Source organism: Ornithorhynchus anatinus, chromosome 2 (genome assembly GCF_004115215.2).
Source record: "Ornithorhynchus anatinus isolate Pmale09 chromosome 2, mOrnAna1.pri.v4, whole genome shotgun sequence".
In the NCBI taxonomy this organism is placed as follows: Eukaryota; Metazoa; Chordata; class Mammalia; order Monotremata; family Ornithorhynchidae; genus Ornithorhynchus; species Ornithorhynchus anatinus.
The window spans coordinates 77,799,275-77,820,510 of record NC_041729.1 but is presented as its reverse complement, the minus strand read 5'-3'; the positions used below and the strand labels follow the sequence as shown (position 1 = coordinate 77,820,510).

The following is a 21,236-nucleotide window of genomic DNA, read 5'->3' as shown; positions in this document are numbered from 1 at the left end:
GCGAGGAAAAGAACCTAAATTGAACAAAGTCTTCACCCAAGTTACAAAAATCACTACCACACTCAACAGAACGAGCTTCTGCTTCTGCAGGAACTCATAATCGAGCTTCACCTCCTCATTTGATGTTATAATGTCATGCTTTGAACTATCCCGATCTCAACTATCTTGCCGCCGACCTCTCTCCCATGTCCTGCCTCTGGCCCGGAACTCCCTCCTCCTCCATATTCGACTGATGATCGCCCTCCCCACCTTCAAAGGCTTATTAGAAACACACCTCCTCCAAGAGGCCTCCCCCGACTGAGCCCTCATTTCCTCTTCTTCCCCTGCGTCGTCCTTGCACTTTCATTTGCATTCTTTATACACCCCACCCTCAGCGCCACAGCGCTTCTGTACATATCCACAATTTATTTATATCAAGGTCAGTCCCTCACTCTCGACTGTAAGCTCCCTGTGGGAGGGGAACGTGTCTATCGACTTTATGTTGCAGTCTCCCATCCTTTCAGTCCAGCGCTCTGCACACAGTAAATGGAAGAGATCCTACCTGATAATGATTAAGTCTATGGGAAAACATACCCCACAGACAGTCATCCACGATACAGCTCGACTTCAAGGACCACAACCCAGCTACATCATTAGGTTTGTGCCAAGATATGATTATGATAATACCAGTGCTCACAACATTATCTGGTGAGATTTTTTAAAAGCATATTTTGAGTCTCTCCTGCCCCAATCCGATCCCTTCCATCCTCATTTAAAGCCCTGTGACTAAGTAGCTAATGTCCATCTGTCCACTGACCTTGGGCATTAGCTGGACAGGCACCTTTGACTATGCTCTCCAGTTCCTTTCCTGTTCCACTTGTGCCAAGCCATTCCTTCCCCTCCATGTTTCGGGTATGGTTTGTCTTTCAGTCCTAAATAGTTTATTCCTACTGAATTCCATTCTTTTTAATTTTTCTGTGGGACCATGTTCCTTATTTACCAAAGTAAATTGCAATTTCATTCTCGCCTTTCAATTAAGTTTCACCTGAAACTCTGAGGTCCTATTTTTGTTCCTTTTGCCCAGGCCCTCCACAAGAGCCCAAACTGCTCCAATAATTAATTTCTGGGGACACCCTAGCCTGACACTGATTTAATAATGTTGGTATTTGTTAAGCGCTTACTATGTGCACAGCACCGTTCTAAGAGCTGGGGGAGATACAGGGTCATCAGGTTGTCCCACGTGAGGCTCACAGTTAATCTCCATTTTACAGATGAGGTCACTGAGGCCCAGAGAAGTCAAGTGACTTGCCCACAGTCACACAGCTGACAAGTGGCAGAGCCGGGATTCGAACCCATGACCTCGGACTCCCAAGCCCGGGCTCTTTCCACTGAGCCACGGTGCTTCTCTGATATAACTATTTTTTTTTTTTGAGTGCCCCCAAAGAAAATAACTCTAAGGACTTCCCCAGTTTATACATTAATGATACTGGCCACCTTGCTTAAACAGATGGTATTGCTCCTATCGTGCGGAGAAAATCTGTATCATTCAATTCTTAATTTTTAGTGTAAAAAGAAAGGGCTGCAGAGGAAAAACAACTCAAAATCTAGCGAAAACACAGAATGATTTGGCTTTTCTTTTCTAATAGTGAACTATGCATGATTAGACTGTAAGCCCGTCAATGAGCAGGGATTGTCTCTGTTGCCAAATTGTACATTCCAAGCATTTAGTACAGTGCTCTGCACATAGTAAGCGCTCAATAAATACTATTGAATGACTGAATGAGTGAAATTATAAATTAATTGAATTCATAGTTCACGTAGTTCGGTTGAGAAGGCAACATGGTCACCTGGATACAACACGGACCTGGGAGGCAGAAGGACCTGGGTTCTAATCCTGATTCTGCCACTTTCCGCTGTGTGACCTTAGGTGAGTCACTTATCTTCTCTGTGCCTCAGTTACCTCATCTGTAAAATGGGGATTAAGACTTAGAGTCCCATGTGGGACATGGACTGTATGTAACCTGATTAGCTCGTACCTACCCCAGCATTTAGTATAGTGCCTAGCACATAGTAGATGGTTAAATTCCATAAAAAATTACACAGTATCAAGTTTTACTTTACAGAATTTAATTAAACTTCTATTTTAGTCTAGGTACAATCTGTACAAAAAAATACCAATTAGATGACAATATCTCATATACAGCCATGTGATATTTTCACCATTCTTTAGAAATGCCCCCTCCCCCCCAATAAAAAAATAAACCCAAGGAATTACTTTCTAAATTTCAGACTGAAAACATATTCAGACCTAAGTTTTACAATTTGGTTGTAGTACTTCAGCACAAAAATCTCGTCAGCTTCCCGAGGCAAATTTCAAAAGTGTTAAATGAAAAATAAAGGTAAAAAAAATAATTTCTACCAAAAATATTTTGGTCTAGTGTTCGGCTTTCAAAAGTACTATTAAGGTAACCAGGTCAAATGTATTTCTGTCACTGGAAATTTTTAAACAAAGTGTTTTTGTATCCTTGAACACCCGAAAGTTACATTTGTCACTTTTTGTTTTCACCAAAAAATATCCTTTTCCAATTTGGAGGGTTGCGAAGGGCGGGGGAGGGAAATACCAGGAAGTAATCTCAAAGATGGAAGGTAGTTGAGAAAAAGTGGGAAAAAATGGCTACGGGAATTCACTTACGACCGTCAGAATGTCCAAGAATATCCAGGCACCTCTAACATCACTGTTACCTATTTCATATTTCTGGAATTCAGAAGACCACTCCTAAAAACTTCAAGAGTTTTAAGGCAATTCAAACTTTGGACCCCCAAATGAACTTTTGACATTTAGGATATTTTCATGCAAAAAGCTGCCTACTAACGTAAATTGCTTCTGCATCAGTTCCACAGACAAGACAAGGTCCTAAAACATCTAAACTATTTACAGAGAGAGTCTTGTTGGGGAGCAAGCTGGTGATCTCCATCCGGTCTTTAGCTGGATCGGTGCTTAGCCACGAACTCACAATAGACTGATTGATGTGAGGATGGTTAACAGTGCTGTGTAACAAAAATGAGCTACTTCTTCCACCTGAAAAGAAAACCCCACAAACACAAAGAAAAGGAAATTTAATTTTGGAACATTTTCCCCCTGGTAACTATAAAGTCTATTACAAGATATGTTTTACATAAGAATTATTTATCGTGTCTATTAACTCTACTGTCTTATCCCAAGCCCTTATTAAAACGTTAAGCTCTCAACAGTGGAGAGAGGACGGACCAGGGAGTCAGAGGACGTGTTTTCTAAGCCCAGCTGTGACACCTGCCTGATGCGTGATCTTGGGCACGTCACTTAGGTTGTCTGTGCCTCAGTTTCCTCATGGAGGTCTACTCCAGCACTTAGAACAGTACATAGTAAGCCTTTAACAAATAACCGCAACTATTATTACTATTATCAGTATTACTGATAGTTATAGCAAAAAAAATCATCTCAGGGTTTTGGTAGGAAACCAAGAGATACCAATACTGGAACACAAACGCTCATTCCTTAGAACGAGCTTGTACAGTGGTATTAAGGAACTCATTTACCAGGATAGCAAATATCTAATTACCAATAGTAAATGGAAAAGCATAAGAGATTAAATCCACAAGCCAAAAGCTTCACTTTAGTCCAATCATTTTTAAGTTCCTCCCCATCAAAACTTAATTTTGGCAGCCGCTCACAAGAAGGAGGCTTTTTTTGGTGGTTGTGTTTTTTTTTTTTAAAGGCGTTTGTTAAGCTCTCACTATTTGCCAGGTACTGTACTAAAACTTGGGTAGATACAAGTTAGTCAGGTTGGACAAAGACCTTGTCCCAGTCTTAATCTCCACTGTACAGACAAGGTAACTCAGTCACAGAAAAGTGGTCACCCGGCAGACAAGTGGCGGAGCCGGAATTAGAACCCAGGTTCTTCGGATTCCCAGGCCCGAATCCGACAGGATTCTGCACTGTCTCCTCCCTGCCATTCTCATCTCCAGCCCAGTCCATTTCCTGTCTGCTTCTCCCCTTTTAGTGCTTTTTTTTGGGTGGGGAACATAGGTCTTTAATCATGAGGAAGCTGAAACTTACTGTTTTGGGAATATGTCGAAAGGGCAGCTAAGCTGTTTTCTCCTCAGGTAACATGTGACAGTGGCAGCCAGCAAATAGGAGCCAAGCATTCTCTCCTGCTGCCCAATAATATGCTGAAAAATCTGAAACTTTTAAGCCTTGCTCCTTAGCTTTACACTACCAGCTTCAACCTTGGAGGAAGAACAGCTGTAATAAGAATACTATGTAACCTCCATATTTTGGAGTCCCCCTATTAGACTGTGGGCCTATCACTGGGCAGGGATTGTCTCTATCTGTTGCTGAATGGTCCATTCCAAGCGCTTAGTACAGTGCTCTTCACATAGTAAGCGCTCAATAAATACTACTGAATGAATGAATGGAGAAAATTCAGCTGTTTTCTGGCAGGGTGGAAGAAGGATAATCAGTCTTTCTACAAGGTCTTTTTCCAAAAAGATGATAATAGTACACTTTTTTTTTCCCCAAAGAAGTGTGCTTTTAGGATGTCTTACCTTGGTGGAAGAGCGACGGTTTTTCAGACAGATCAGAAGAGGCATCCCAGTGCCAAAGGGATCCATCTTCAGAACAAGTGAACAGATGATCCGGGTTCGATGGGTGGAAGTGAACCTCCCACACTACAAAAATCAGAAGAATCACGTTTACTCCTGTGCAGAACAGTTCAACAGGTGATATTCAATTCCCCGACTCGCTTTTACTATTGTGAATATGCAATGCTCAAACTGGGGCATGAAAATCAAACTGAATACCCTCAACAACTCTTCTGGAGTGCACAAACGCCCATGGGTACATAATTTTAGCTCGCTTTTTTCCCATCTGCCCCTGATGCTTAAATTTATTCATTCAGTCACATTTATTGAGCGCTTACAATGCGGCAAGCACTGTACTAAGCATCTGGCATAATAAACAGACGTATTCGTTGCCCACAACAAACTTACAGTCTAGAGAGGGAGTCAGACATTAATATAAATGAACAAATGAGACATGTATGTAAGCGCTGTGGGGCTGGGATACAGTAAACTTAACGTATCCAATCTTGACGCAAGGAAAGAACTGTTTCTTCTTACCACTGCATTCCACATTCCCTTCCTCTTCCGCACCTCCTTCTCCACCCCACTTCGCAGTCCTCTCTGTTTCGCACAACTGTCCTACGCCACAAACCCCTTTTAGTTCCCCACAACCGCTCCCTTTTTAGAGCAAAGTGAAATTGAACTGAACTCCATAGTCAAGAAAATTACCAAGTTTTGGACTCCTCAGTAGAGAGTCCTTAACATTATTCCAAAATTAGAAGAAATAACTGGAGAGCATTTGTTTGTCACATTTTTGTTGCACGTCTCTGGCCAATTCACCAAATAGACAACAGATAAATGTGCTGGTTCCCATGTTTTAAAGGATTACTGCTGGCCTGCTAGGCTAGAAAGATTTAAATGTTTCAGTCAATCCTCCCTTAATGTGGACTTACAAATCCTATATTGAAAACTCCAATTAATAAACAAAAAAGGGTGGGATTTTAAAAAATTATTTACTTGAAATGCCCCAATGGAATCTATGGGAAAGATTACCTTTTAAAAATCTACCAATTCATTTTCATAAAACCAATTTTAAAACACACGGCTTGTTAGGAGGTTTCTATTACATGCCAGGCGTCGCTCTCAGGGAAGACCAAAAGCAGGAATAAAGTTCTGACTTTGAAGAAAGCAACCCGGAAATAATATATCTCGTTCAACTCTCTGCTGAAAATACGTACTTTCGGCTTCGTGGGCCTTTAGAAGAGACACCGGCATGCTCCCTTGTCTAACGTCCCAGATGCTCAGCATTCCGTCTTGGCCACCGGTAGCTACTACGTGCTGCTGGTTGGGATGTCTATCCACGCAATGGAGCGGAACTCTGTCGCCGGTCCTGTCGGGGAGGCCAGAACAAGAGAAGACTTGTACTCCCATTTCGCTGGCTCCTTCTCTTTATATTAACAGAAGGCGTCGCTCCAAACCACCGCAACCTCAGTCGGCTCTCAACACCAACTTCGGCATCTGGAGGAACTTGTTAAGCTCTATGAATCGTATCAAAATTTTACCGGCGACAACCACCTGAATGGCATTCTTCTAAGTACACCTTAAATAGCTCTTAAAACTCATTAGATTTCAATTACTCTCTGAAAATCACCTCAAATACAATTTTTCACTTGAACAAAAAAAAGCGGGCCATTCCAAGCGCTTAGTACAGTGCTCTGCACATAGTAAGCGCTCAATAAATACTACTGAATGAATTCTCGGTTTACGTTTGTGGAAGTCAGGAACGACAGGAGCATGCTTGACAACTAGTGACAAATCTTTCCACGTTGCAAATAAACACTTCCATGGCATTCTACAAATGGTATTTGCTACTCATGAGAGCACCTACTCTTGGGCAAGTTTTGATTTGCAACCAATTCCGTAGGTTTTGGACTTGGATGCCTTTTTTGCTTTAAGGGAAGAAGAGAAAAAGTAGCTGAAGATCCCGTAACCTTGGAATCGCCTTTCGAATCCTTATTTGCCATCCATGTCCGACCTATCATTAAATCCTGCTGATCCTTCCTCAGGAATATTTCGGTCTAGCCAATTTCTCTCCACCTCTAAGGTTTCAAGTCTGCTGACCTTCTGACCAGATGTCCACCAGGCTGTCCCACATCTTAACTGAACTTCTCAACTTCTCTCCTAAGCCTCCTTTTCTTCCCAAATTGTTCTCGTCTGTCCGTCTCCCCCGATTAGACCGTAAGCCCGTCAAACGGCAGGGACTGTCTCTATCTGTTGCCGACTTGTTCATTCCAAGCGCTTAGTACAGTGCTCTGCACATAGTAAGCGCTCAATAAATACTATTGAATGAATGAATGAATGGTGTCATTCTCGACTTTTCACTCCGACAGCTTTTGCGTACGGTCAACTGCTACCTCTCCCTGTTCTTTTCCCGCATTTGTCACAACCGCTCCTTCCTTCTACCAGAAGAAAATTCAAAAAGCACACTTTTTGAGGAAAAAAAAAAGTGTACCATTTTATCACCTTTTTGGAAAAAGACCTTTTAGGAAGACTGCTTCTCCTTCTTCTACCCTGACAGGAAAAGGCTGAAGTTTCTCCAGACCTTAGACCAGTTGTGACCCTGGTCTAAGCTACTGTTATATCACGGAGAGACTAATAATTGTCGTGTTCGTTAAGCTCTTACTACGTGTCAGGCACTCTACTAAGCGCCGGGGTGGATACAAGCAAATCGGGCTGGACACAGTCCCTGTCCCACAGGGGGCTCACCGTCAGAGAAGCAGCGTGGCTCAGTGGAAAGAGCCCGGGCTCGGAAGTCAGAGGTCACGGGTTCGAATCCCAGCTCTGCCACTTGTCAGCTGTGGGACTGTGGGCAAGTCACTTCACTTCTCTGGGCCTCAGTGACCTCATCTGTAAAATGGGGATTAACTGTGAGCCTCATGTGGGACAACCTGATTACCCTGTATTTACCTCAGCGCTTAGAACAGTGCTCCGCACATAGTAAGTGCTTAACAAATACCAACATTACTATTATTACCAGGAACAAACAGCTGAAATGCCGGGAAGCAGCGTGGTCTAGCGGAAAAAGCCTGGGCCTGGGAGTCAGAGGACCTGGGCTTTCATCGCAGCTCTGCCATTTGTCTGCTGTGTGTGACTTTGGGCAAGTCACAACTTCGCTTTGCCTCAGTTCCCTCTTCTGCAAAATGGGGATTCGATAACTGTTCTCCCTCCTACTGTGAGTCCCATGTGGGACCTGACTCTCTTGTATCTATTCTGGAGGTCAGTACATTGCTTGGCTCACAGTACGTGCTTATTGGATAACACAATATTACTATTATTGGGCAGATAAGCACATTAGATGAATGAATATAAACATATGCACGAGGAGCCCGAAAATCACATTAAAGCCCAAAAGTAATCCTGACTCTGCCATTTGCCTGCTGTGAAAATGTGGGCAAGTCAATTAACTTCTCTGTGCCTCAGTTTCCTCATCTGTAAAGTGGGGATTCAATAGCAGTTCCGCAGACTTAAAGACTGTGAGCCCACAGTGTGACAGAGATTGCATTTATCTTCTATCTACGCACACGGTAATAACTGTGGTATTTGTTAAGCGATTACTCTGTGCCAAGCACTGTACTAAGCACCGGGGTGGATACAGGCAAATCGGATCGGACACCCTAAAATACCCCACTAATACTAAGTGCTAAGCAGAGGCGTTGGCCTGAAATGGCAAGAGTGTGGTGAATGAAGCAGGGAAGACTTCTGTGGGAGTTGGGATTTTTTTTTGAGACCTTTAAAGAGGAGGAGCAGGGCGGTCCAGCAGATTGGGAGCAGAGTTCTCGACTGAGGGAGAGGTAGGGGGTCGGTGGTGGGAGGGCCGAAAACATGACACGGTCAGAGAGAGAGCTTGGGAGGAAAGGACAGTGTGAGCTGGGAAAGAACAGGCGAAGAGAGTTGACAGAGGTAAGATGGACAGAGCTAGTGGAGAGCCTCAAAGTCAATGACAAGGACCAGCTCTCTCTCTCTACTCGCTCCTCTCCCCTTCCCACGCTTCCCTCTCCCAATCTTAACTGTACTTAGCGCTCAATTCTTATGCATCTCACCCTGTTTACCCACTCTGGACCCTGGCTACTCCTGTCCAAACCGAGGCCTCAGCTCTCCCTCCCCATCTTTACAGCCTTCCTAAAACGCCACGCTCTCCAGGTCAGCTCGTTAGGGGCAGGGAAGCCTGGGGGAGAGGGCACGAGGCTGGGAGTCAGAAGGACCTGCGTTTTAATCTTAACTCCGCCACTCGTCTGCTGGGTGACCGTGGGCAAGTCACTTCATTTCTCTGTGCAGCAGTGACCTCATCCGATTAAGACTGTGAGCCCCACGAGGAACATGGTCTGTGTCCAACCTGATTACCTTGTATCTACCCAGTGCTCAGAACAGTGACTGGTACACAGCAAGTGCTTAATACTTTTTTTTTTTTAAAAAAAGTGCTAATTCTTACTCTCCTAAGCACTTAATACAGTGCTCTGCACATAATAAGTGCTCAGTAAATGACTGTTGAGGATGATGCTGGCTTCCCCAATTAAGCTGCAATTAATTCCTAACACCCTAGCCATGAAAACCTACGGCCACCTTTAAGGCCACCTTTAAATCTGTGCGTATTCAAGTGTTATCAATATTCAGGCATTCTCCTGGTTCCAAATGACCCCTATAAAGCCTGGAGACGTGTCATGCCCCAACTGCTGACAAAGCCCGGGATATGTAAGTCTTATCCCAAGTTGCTTCCAGTCATCGCCAGAAAAATCTCCTCCCTGCCCACTCCTCCGCTGTTCCGCCTTGCCCTGTTCCGAGCAATTTCCGTCCCATTCCAGATGGCTAAGTCAGTCTCTCACCTCTTTATCCACAACATCCATTATATATATTTTTATACACACGCACATGACAAAGTGCTTGCCATAAGCCTCAAGTCCTGCCGCTAAGACCTCAAACTTCAGCAGGTCTGTAGCCGGAGCCAGCAGGGAACACCAAGGAGACAGGGGACAGGGTCAGTCCCCATAGCCTCGAGAGGGGAAGGGCTGGGAGAGTGGCAGGGATTTGGGCAGCTTTGTTAGGGGAAAGGAGCTCCTGGGGGACTCTGTGCGAGAGAGATAGAGGAAGGGGGTGAGGGGGCTGTCAGTGAGGCGGCCTCCAGGGCAGAGAGCCGGGTAGCCAGGACCCAAGAACTGTGGGGGGCCGGGCCCCAGGAACGCGGGGCACGGTGAGGGCAGGGGCGGCGTCACACGCCTCTCTGGTCTGCCAAAGAAAAATTCTGGGGGCTGGGGGGATGAGACTTGGAAGAATAAACGCGGGGCACGGTGAGGGCAGGGGCGGCGTCACACGCCTCTCTGGTCTGCCAAAGAAAAATTCTGGGGGCTGGGGGGATGAGACTGGGAAGAATAACGGAACAAAGAAATGACGAGAGAGGTCTACATTAATATTTTCGGTTACCTGGAGGGCTCGGTCACCTGGAATCTTACAAATTACGTTTAAGCCTGCGCAACCTACAATATGACGACTCACAATACACCTGCATTTTCAAAGAATTTGCTGCATACAGATCCTGGGGTATGCATGCGTGCACATTTGCATATCGAGGCATTTATCTGGCTCTTTCTTCCTAACATATCTGTGCTGCTTCTGGCTCCATTTTTATCCTTCCTTTTGCTCTCCTATTTATCAATAAGCTTTGTCTGTCTGTCTCACTTAGTAGACTGCAAACTCCCTCAGGGCAGGGAATACGTGTCTTGCTTAAGCTGCCCTTAGTTCTCTGCTTTGTACTCAGGTGGGACTCCATCAACAACAATAATAATAGTATTTGTTAAGCGCTATGGCCAAGCGCTGTACTAGGTGCAGGGGTAGATATGAGATAATCAGGTCCCACACGGGACTCGCCGCCTAAGCAGGAGGGAGAAGAGGAACCGAATCCCCTTTTGGAGACGAGGGACCTGAGGCACAGAGAAATGAAGTCATCCGCCCAAGGTCACACAGCAGGTACGTGGCGGGGCCAGGATGGAAACCCACATCCTCTGACTCCTTAGCCTCTGCTCTTTCCACTAGATCTGGCTGCTTCTCTACCACCGACTGCCGTAACGACTTTCTTGTCGGCCTTCTTGGCTTCAGCCTTTCACGACCCCAGTGTAGGCCGCCCCATACTGTCTACTCCAGTCGAGCCAAGCCGCTGCATACGCCACTCCCAAATGTGGAAACGTCTGCCCATGCCTGGACCACCCTCTCAACTCAATCTTCCTAAATCACGCCCCCCTTTCCTACCTCGGCTAGGCGATTCACTCCAGCGAGCCAAGCCCCCAGTGCAGAATCGGTACCGGCACAATTTTCTGCACACGACCTGGGCAGATCACTCTACTAGGTGCAGGGGGAATAGACCCGGGCAGTAAAAGACACAATTACTGCCCTCAAGGAGATTTTCAACCTAATGGAAGAGACAGACTTTTCACTCCTGTTTTTTATATTTCTGACATTGGTGACCTATGCGACACAAACTATAACAGCACCTGAAAATAAGACAGTGGAGAATTCTACAGCCGTGAACTATTCTTCATCACAGAGGCCTCAAGGAAAAAGGATGACACAACTTCCGCGTGGGAGTTTTGGGTAAACGCATGAATACGTCCACCATCATTACGGCAAAGAACGCTCAATGACATTCTCGCCCGGACCTGAAGGGGCCAATTCCAAGCTACCCACCCAAACTACAATACAGAGGACTTGGTTCAAAAAGTGCCATCGAAAAGAAATGCTGCTCTCGTGCCACGTCAAGAGATTCTTTAACTCAAGCTTTAGATAATCCAAACTTTTCTTATCTCCAAATCACACTCACAGGGACAGTATTTGAGAGGGCTCGTTTTCCTGTTGTCTGAAATCCCATATTTTTAACTGCCCAATTGAATTAACGGTCAGAATCTCGGGCGTGCGAAGGAAGGTCACTGCATGAAGGGTGCTGCTATCTGCATTGTCTGTAATGAGAAAATGATCGTGTGAGTTCAGACTTTAAATTAAAAAGAAAATAGATAATCGACCGGTGGTATTTATTGAGCACTTATTCTGTGCTATGCACTGTACTCTGCACTCGGCAGGGTACGTCATAACAGACTGGGTAGACTCGTTCCCTGCCCGCAAGGAACTTACAGTCTAGAAGGGGCGACAGGCATTCAATAAACTAGGGGGATGTCCATAAAAAATACTGCGGAGCTGAGACTGGAGTGAATATCCGGTGTTTACTGGGTACGAATTCGAGTGCCGGGCGATGCAGAAGGGAGAGTGAGGAGAAGAAATGAGGACTTACTCGGGGAGGTCCTCTTAAAGGAGATATGATTTTAATAAAGCTTTGAAGGTGGGGAAAGTGACGGTCTGTGGGATACGAGGGGGGAGGGAGTTGCAAACCAGAAAGAGGATGTGGGCAAGGGGCTGGCGGGGCAATAGACGAGACCGAGGTAAGCGTCCACCCCCTCTGCTACTTGGCCTATTTGAAATGGATTTGATTTAAGGCGTGAAACTGCTAAAGACGCTACTGGCAAAAATACAATAGGTTCAAACAATTCTTTCTCTCACCTATAGTTCGAACGGCATCTTTGTGGTCTACCCTAAAGAGATTTATTCTTCCATCTTCTCCAACAGTGACGATTTCTGGGTTGTTACAGGCCACGCTCGTACATGGTGCGCTCCTACAAGGACTGGCCAGACCAGCGTGGTGGTGGGCTCCTTCCCACTTCTGATTCACTGACAGGGTCTGCAAGAAAGAAGCGTGAGAAGGTTAAAAAGAAAGAAAAACAAAAGCCAAGTGCTGCTGTTAAACGATCTGGCAGAGGGAAAATAAAGGCATCGCGAGCAAGAGTCGGTGCCGTGGTCCCTGCGGGGACACGTTACGAGAGGAGCTCCCTCTCCTCTCACCAGCCTACTCTCACCCGTTTACTTTCATGCCCCTAGAGACTGTGAGCTTGTTGTGGGCGGAGAATGTGTCTATTCTTCACTCCGCTGCCCAGCTCATCTTCCTGCAGAAACGATCTGGGCATGTCACTCCCCTTCTTAAACACCTCCAGTGGTTGCCTCTCGACCTCCGCTCCAAACAAAAACTCCTCACTCTAGGCTTCGAGGCTCTCCATCACCTTGCCCCTTCCTACCTCTCCTCCCTTCTTTCTACCGCCCACCCCGCACGCTCCGCTCCTCTGCCGCCCACCTCCTCACCGTCCCTCGGTCTCGCCTATCCCGCCGTCGACCCCGGGGCCACGTCCTCCCGCAGTCCCGGAACGCCCTCCCTCCTCACCTCCGCCAAACTGATTCTCTTCCCCTCTTCAAAACCCTACTTCAAACTCACCTCCTCCAAGAGTCCTTCCCAGACTGAGCTCCCCTTCTCCCTCTACTCCCTCTACCGCCCCCCCCTTCACCTCTCCGCAGCTTAACCCTCTTTTCCCCCCATTTCCCTCTGCTCCTCCCCCTCTCCCTTCCCATCGCCTCAGCACTGTACTCGTCCGCTCAACTGTATTCATTTAATAGTATTTATATTGTCATTACCCTATTTATTTTGTTAATGAAATGTACATCGCCTCAATTCTATTTAGCTGCCATTGTTTTTACGAGATGTTCTTCCCCTCGACTCTATTTATTGCCATCGTTCTCGTCTGTCCGTCTCCCCCGATTAGACCGTAAGCCCGTCAAACGGCAGGGACCGTCTCTATCTGTTGCTGACTTGTTCATTCCAAGCACTTAGTACAGTGCTCTGCACATAGTAAGCGCTCAATAAATACTATTGAATGAATGAATGTTTGATGCTATATTGTCCTCTCCCAAGTGTTTAGTAGAGTGCTTTGCACCCAGCAAGTGCTCGATAAATACAATTAATTAATTAATAAATGCCGGCTCTCCCCTCACCAGCCGACTCTCGTGCCTCTCCCCCTGCGGGAGAAGCGTTCAGGGAGTGGAAAGGGCGAGGAAGAAGGGGGTGGGGGGAAACAGGTGGCCTCCAAATCCACCTCCCAGCCTCTGAGCTTTAGGAGAGCTCCCCACGGAGTAGGGTCCTGGGTCTAAGTCCCCACCCAAGCTTATTATTAATCCCGGCTCCGCCACTTGTCTGCTGTGTGCCCTTGGGCAAGTCACATCACTTCTCTGTGCCTCAGGTACCTCTTCTGAAAAATGGGGATTGAGCCTGTGAGCCCCAAGTGGGACAGGGACCGTGTGCCACCCGAATTGCTCGTATCCACCCTAGCGTTTAGAAGAGTGGCTGGCACGTAGTAAGCGCTTAACAGATACCTCAGTTATTATTATTAGGTATTGATCTGAGATAAAGAGATCACGGAACTCTCCCTAGTTGCCGTCAAGCTCTGGGAGCAGGTCCAAGGTCTCCCCTTCAATGCCCCTGCTGCTTTCCCTTCATCGGGGGCTGCCTTCCTTCCCCTCCCGGAGGTCGTGTGTAGTGAGTGAGCCCTACTTACCCGGTTGAAAGTGTAGAATTATCAGAAACGAGACGCTTAATCGACTACAGTGAAAAAGAAAAGCCTCCTCCTCTTCCAGCAATACAGTGAATGGAACAAAAACCCTGGCAATGTCTAAAGTACTCAAAGCATAACACGATTCAGTTTCCGTCTCAAAATCGTTTCCTCCTCATAAATCCCTCTAATTCATCTCATTAGACTCCTGGGCCCTAATGTCCCAACCACTCCACCTCAACTTTGATTCTTCTAATGGCCAAAAAGGGCTTCAGTGAGAACCTTTTTACGGTGTATTCAGTCCTAATGTACTCCCCCTATTTTTAGGATATTCTTCCCACCTCAGAGCCTCCAGCCAGGTTCCAAACCAACTAATTTAAATAAAACACACATATTCTTACTTTCCCTACATTGACCATTCTCTTTCAGAGGCAGAATTTCATTCTTTCCTCCCATGGACAAGAGGCCAGGAAACATAGCACTATTCATAAATTGAAGTCTTCCAATCAATATTACACAGATAGGCAATATCTTTGAACACAGAGAAAATGCCCGATTTGTGTATTTACTAAATGATGCCCACCATCAGAACCACCACAAGCATTCCAAGAGTAAAGATATTTGGTTTGCACCTTAAATCGATCAATCGTGTTTACTGAGCGCCTACTGTATGAAGAACACTTGGGAGAATACAATATAGCAGAGTTGGTAGAAAGGTTCCCTGCCCTCAGTAAGCAAATTTAGAAACAAAGAAACCCTGGTTTGAGCTCTTTGATTAAAAAAAAAAAAATCGGTCCCACGTAATTCAAATCTAGGGACTATTAGTAGAAATAAGCCATCTGATCTTTGTTGCTTTAATGGTCCTTAGAAAATAAGCATTCTCATTTTCTTCCAGAAGAGAGAGGACCTGCCTGGGCACAAGACCCTATTATGAGAGACAAACAGATGGATAATGAATGCTAGGACTGGACAAGAACTAAAATGTAATAAAAACTAATTTGCGTTCAGCCAGAAATGAACTTAATTGCTTAAACTGACCGTTCTGAAATCATTCGTCTTGCTGAATTTAAAAATCCTTCCCTAAAAGTAACGGCAAATGCAAATTTTGCACCCCAGATATACTTACCTGGTTATTTGGATGGTGACGGAAGATTGTGACACACCCTGTTGACGAAGCGGTTACAATTCTTTCCTGATCCAAAAACTAAACAGAAAAATTGTATTTGTTAGAGATGCGAAAAATACCGGAAACAGAGAAACAATTTAACTCCATCACGCAGCACGGCCCAATGGAGAGAGCACGGGCCTAGGAGTTAGGAGACCCAGTTCCGCCGCTTGCTGACTGTGAACTCGAGCAAGTCACCTCCCCTCTCCATGCCTCTCTCCTCATCCGTAAAATGGGGATAAGATACCAGTTTGCCCTCCGCATTAGCCTGTGAGCCCCCAAGGGGACATGGACTGTGGCTGAAGTGACTGCCTTGTACACGGCGTACAGCGAGTGCTTGCCAGATACGACATTTACTACTACGAAAACCTCGATTATAATTTCAAACGCTTAAAGTCTATACGGAGAAATGTGAAATAAGCAGCGGGGCCTGGTGGAAAGAGCACAGGAGCGGGAGGCAGGTGATCGGGATTCTACGTCTGGCTCTACTACTTGTCTGTTGTCTGACCTTGAGCAAGTTACTTCTCCGTGCCTCAGATCTTATCCGTAAAAGGGGGATTAAATACTCGCTCTCTCTCCCCTTAATTTACGAACCACACGTGGGGCGGGGTCGGAGCCTGTTCCGACAGTATCGGAGCAACCCCGGTGTTCCCTACGGTGCTTAAAAACCTACTTTTATTACTGTTCTTTCCTCCAACTAATCACCTTCCCCAATCCAAATCGGGAACAATATTCGACTGCTGTTCTGATCAACCTACTGACACTTTTACCTAAGTGATTTTTTTCAAATTATTTTGGATCTCTCCAGTCGTCTCACCTGCAAATCCATGACGTCTCCATGGTGGGTGATGTCGCATAACAACTGATGGTCTCCCTCATAGCTGTCAGGGCCCGAGTTGCCGCAGTCTCCAATGGACCACAGAGAAACTTTGTTTTCCTGCGAGGTGGAAGCATTTCCTTGTCCAAAAGTTAGGACCTCCTCGTCGCGTTCAAAATCTTGAGCAAATACCCCGATTCCTTACGAGTTCCCTGCCTCAAAAACTTTCGATTTCCAACTTCTGGGGCATCTGCAATTCCATTTCCTCCTCTTTCACGTCCAAAATCCCAACCGCAGACCCTCCTAAAAACTACATCTCCTCCAAAAGGCCTTCCCTGACGAAGCCCTCACTGTCGACTCCGCGTCTGGCCAGGTGCCCCTTCAACGCTTTGAGGCTCACCCCAGCCCCACGACCCTCAGGTAAATATCCTTATTCTTGACTATTTCCCCTAAATAATTTTAACGTCTGCCTTCCCCTGTAGCCCGAAAGCTCCCTGTGGGTTGAGATCACATCTGCCCATCCTTTCATACTGTATTATACCAGGCGCTTAGTACAGCGCCCTGCATATAATAATAATAATGTTGGTATTTGTTAAGCGCTCACTATGTGCGGAGCACTGATCTAAGCGCTAAGGTAGATACAGGGAAATCGGATTTTCCCCCGGGAGGCTCACAGTTAATCCCCATTTTACAGATGAGGGAACTGAGGCCCAGAGAAGTAAAGTGACTTGCCCACAGTCACACGACTGCCAAGCGGCAGAGTCGGGAGTCGAACCCATGACCTCTGACTCCCAAGCCCGGGCTCTTTCCACTGAGCCACGCTGCAATGGTAATACAGCAAGAACTCAATAAAGACCATTAAAACAAGTCCAACGGACAGAACGGCGGCCGGCGAGCCGGGGGACCTGGTCTGCCAGGGACTCACGTGTGACCGTGCGTCTTTTGTTCAACCTCTATGCCTCAGTTTCCCCAGCAGAAGCAAGTGACGCACTTGGGTCCACCGGCTTTTAAGCACCGACTCAGCTCGCCCTCCCACGTTACGCTGCTGATTTCTTATGACAACCCAGTCGGCACACTCGGTCCCTTTCACGCCAACCTACACGCTGTGCCTCTGCCTCCTCTGTCTCGCTGCCGACCTCTTGCCCCCATCTTCCCCCTGGCCTCGACTTCCTCCCCCTCCCTACGCACTAGACCACCACCCTCCCCACCTTTCAAAAGCCTTATTATGGTCACATCACTTCCAAAAGGCATTTCCCCGCCTCCCTCTCCCTTCTCTGTCCCTTCATTCTAATCCCGGCTCCGCCGCTTGACTGCCGGGTGACCTTGGGTGAGTCACGTCACTTCTCTGTGCCTCAGTGACCTCATCTGTCAAATGGGCCTAAGACGGTGAGCCCCACGTGGGACAACCTGATCACCTTGTCACTCCCCCAGTGCTCAGAACAGTGCTTGGCACATAGTAAGCGCTTAACAAATACCACCATTATTATTCCCCCCTTCTGCTCTTCCCCCTTCTCCTCCCCACAGCACTTGTGCATATTTCTATGTATTATTTATGACTCTATTTATTTTGATAGTGATGTGTCTATATCTATAATTCTACTTATCTCTTTGGATGGTATTGATCCCTGACTACTTCTTTGGCTTTGTTGTCTGTCTTCCCCCGTTTAGACTGTGAGCCCGTCGCTGGGCAGGGTCGGTCTCTCTCTGTGGCTCAATTGTCCATTCCAAGGGCTTAGTCCAGTGCTCCACACCTGGTAAGCGCTCAATAAATACCATGGAATGGCTATTTATTTTGTGTTCCCGTCTCCCCCCGATTAGACTGTGAGCCTGTCATGGGGCAGAGAGGGTCTCTCTCCCTGTGGCCCAACTGTCCATCCCAAGCGCTTAGTCCAGTGCTTCGCACCTAGTAAGCGCTCAAGAAATACGACTGAATGGCTACTTATTTTGTGTTCCTGTCTCCCCTGTTTGGACTGTGAGCCCATCGTGGGGCAGGGAGGGTCTCCCCGTGGATGAACTGTCCATGCCGAACGCTTAGTCCAGTGCTCCGCACCTAGTAAGCGCTCAATATAGACGATGGAATGACTACTTGCTTTGCTTTGCTGTCGGTCTCCCCTGTTCAGACTGTGAGCCCGTCTCTGGGCAGATATGGTCTCTCTCTCTGTTATCCAGTGGTCCATCCCAAGCGCTTAGCACAGTGCTCTGCACCCAGTAAGCGCTCAACAAACACCACTGAATGAATACTCGTTTGGCTTTGCTGTCTCCACCGTTTAGATTGCGAGCCCGTCGTTGGGCAGGGAGGGTCTCTCTCTGTTACCCAGTGGTCCATCCCAAGCGCTTAGCACAGTGCTCTGCACATAGCGAGCGCTCAATCAATAGGATGGAATGACGACTTGTTTGGCTTTGCTGTCTGTCTCCCCCTTTTAGACTACGAGCCCGTCATGGGGCAGGGAGGGTCTCTCTCTGTGGCCCAATTGTCCATGCCAAGCGCTTAGTACAGTGCTCTGCACCCAGTAAGCGCTCAATAACTACTAAGGAATGAATGAATTGAATGATTTGTTTTGCTGTCTCTCTAACCCCCCCCTTCCGAGACTGTGAGCCCTTTGGGGTCAGGGATTCTCTCTCTTTGTGGCCCAAGTGTCCCTTCCAAGCGCTCAGCACAGTGCTCTGCACCCAATTAGCGCTCAATAACTACTAAGGAATGAATTGAATGATTTGTTTTGCTGTCTCCCCGCCCCTCGAGACTGTGAGCCCTTTGGGGTCAGGGATTCTCTCTCTTGGTGGCCCAACTGTCCCTTCCAAGCGCTTAGCCCAGTGCTCTGCACCCAGGAAGCGCTCAATAACTATGCAATGAATGAATGGATTTGTTTTGTTGTCTCTCTCCCCACCGCTTGAGACTGTGAGTCCGTTGGGGGCAGGGAGGGTCTCTCTTTGTGGCCCAACTGTCCCTGCCAAGCGCTTAGCCCAGTGCTCTGCACCTAGAGGGCGCTCAAGGCAGAATGAATGAACGAATGATTGAATGGATGGATGAATGAACGAGTGAATGAATGAATTCATGCATGCATGAACGAAGTAACGAACGCAGGCATGAATGAATGAGTGAATGAATGAATGATTCTCGGGGGGGGGGGGGGCGCACCTCGTTGTCCCAGGAGCCGGTGGCGAAGGTGTCGGCGGGGTGCAGGGTCCCGGCGGGCGGGGGCCGCCAGCGCGCCTTGCTGATCTTCTGAGACACGAACTTGGCGTAGAGCGGCTCCATGATGGCGGGCGCCGCCGCCGCCTCCTCCCCCTCCTCCGGCCCGCGCAGGCGCACTGCCGCCTCCGCCCCCTCCTCCCCCGGCACTTCCGGGCCCGACACTCCGTCACTTCCGGCGTCGTCACTTCCGCCCCCCCCGGCCCAGCCGGACAGCCCATTGGCCGGCGGGACGCGGCGCCACGGGAGCCGGGAGGAGCCAAACTTCTCGGGCTTCGCGGGTTGCCGAAAGTCTCGGGGGCGCGCCTAAGCGAAGGCATTCATTCATTCATGCATGCATTCGTTCGTTCGTTCATGCATGATGCGCATTCATTCATTCATGCGTTCATTCATGCGTGCATGCATGCATTCGTACATTCAATCGTGCATTCGTTCGTGCAGGCATGCGCATTCATTCATGCGTTCGTTCGTGCATGCGTATTCATTCATCCATCCATCCCTCCCTCCATCCATTCATTCACTCATTCATTCATGCCTGCGTTCGTTACTTCGTTCATGCATGCATGAATTCATTCATTCACTCGCTCATTCATCCATCCATTCAATCATTCGTTCATTCATTCATGCATGCATTCGTTCGTTCATTAATGCATTCGTTCGTACGTTCACGCATGCATGCGCATTCATCCATCCATCCATCCATCCATCCATCCATTCATGCGTTCGTTCGTTCGTGCATGCGTATTCCTTCATCCCTCCATCCCTCCATTCATTCATGCATGCATGCATGCATGCGTTCGTTCGTTCGTTCAGGCATTCATTCACTCACTCGTTCATTCATTCAGCCATTCAATCATGCATTCATTCTTCCATTCAGTCAGTCAGTCGAATTGACTGAGCGCTCACTGTGTGCAGAGCGCTGTGCTAAGCGCTTGCAAAGCACACTTCAGCAACAGAGACAATCCCCTGCCCCACAACGGACTCACCGTCTGGAACACATGATGATGATGATGATGATGATGATAAATAATGATGGCATTTCATCAGCGCTTAATATGTGCCAAGCACTGTGCTAAGCGCCGGGCGCTGCTCCAACCACTGATAATAATGATGGCAGTTGTTAAGCGCTTACTCTGTGCCAAGCACCGTTTCTAAGCGCTGGGCACTGTTCTAAACGTTGATTAATAACAATGATGGTATTGGTTAAGCGCCTTCTATGTGCCCAGCACTGTTTCTAAACCCTGAGCACTGTTCTAAGTGCTGATAATAATGATGGGATTTGTTAAGCGCTTAAGTAGCGTGGCGCAGTGGAAAGAGCCCGGGCTTGGGAGTCAGAGGTCATGGGTTCGAATCCCGGCTCGGCCACTTGGCAGCTGTGGGACTGTGGGCAAGTCCCTTCACTTCTCTGGGCCTCAGTTCCCTCATCTGGAGAATGGGGGATGGAGACTGTGAGCCTCACGTGGGACAACCTGATGACCCTGTGTCTCCCCCAGCGCTTAGAACAGTGCTCGGCACATAGTAAGCGCTTAACAAATACCAACATTTTTATTATATAGATCTCCTTTATTCTATTTTCCTTGATGCTGTTGTCTTGTTTTTTGTCTTGTCCTGTTTGGCTTTGCTGTCCGTCTCCCCCGTGTAGACTGTGAGCCCGTCCTGGGGCAGGGAGCGTCTCTCTCTCTCTGTGGCCCAGTTGTCCATGCCGAGCGCTTAGTACAGTGCTCTGCACATAGGAAGCGCTCAATCCATCCTATGGAATGAATGAATGTTCTGCTGACAGTAAGTGACACCCTTTTCCCTTCTTCACCATTGCTTTTTCACCCGAATGACAAGAAACCCTAAAAGATGCGCTACTCTTTTCTCATGGACAAGTGAAGCAGCGTGGCTCAGTGGAAAGAGGCCGGGCTGGGGAGTCCGAGGTCGTGGGTTCGAATCCCCGCTCCGCCCCTTGTCAGCTGGGTGACTGTGGGCAAGTCACTTCACTTGGTCTGGGCCTCAGTTCCCTCATCTGGAAAATGG

General features: G+C 47.4%; 1 protein-coding gene across 1 annotated transcript; it reads right to left on the bottom strand.

The window, feature by feature from the left end:
* Positions 1 to 2,084: 2,084 nt before the first annotated feature.
* NUP43 (nucleoporin 43) lies at positions 2,085 to 19,321 on the bottom strand. The gene is made up of 8 exons (XM_029058454.2): positions 19,164 to 19,321; positions 16,028 to 16,147; positions 15,172 to 15,249; positions 12,175 to 12,352; positions 11,444 to 11,579; positions 5,817 to 5,968; positions 4,564 to 4,686; positions 2,085 to 3,058 (listed from the first exon to the last, which is right to left on the bottom strand). The coding sequence occupies exons 1-8, from the start codon at positions 19,281 to 19,283 to the stop codon at positions 2,829 to 2,831; spliced, it is 1,137 nt and encodes a 378-aa protein (XP_028914287.1). The 5' UTR covers positions 19,284 to 19,321; the 3' UTR covers positions 2,085 to 2,828.
* Between the last annotated feature and the right edge of the window lie 1,915 nt (positions 19,322 to 21,236).

Bases quoted from the DNA above. Each gene is read 5' to 3' on its own strand.
- NUP43 (XM_029058454.2), bottom strand. From the start codon at position 19,283: ATGGAGCCGCTCTACGCCAAGTTCGTGTCTCAGAAGATCAGCAAGGCG. The intron at 15,250-16,027 runs GTGAGACGACTG...TTTTCTGTTTAG, and splicing joins GAGACGTCATGGATTTGCAG to TTTTTGGATCAGGAAAGAAT. The intron at 3,059-4,563 runs GTAAGACATCCT...TTTTCTTTTCAG, and splicing joins ACCGTCGCTCTTCCACCAAG to GTGGAAGAAGTAGCTCATTT.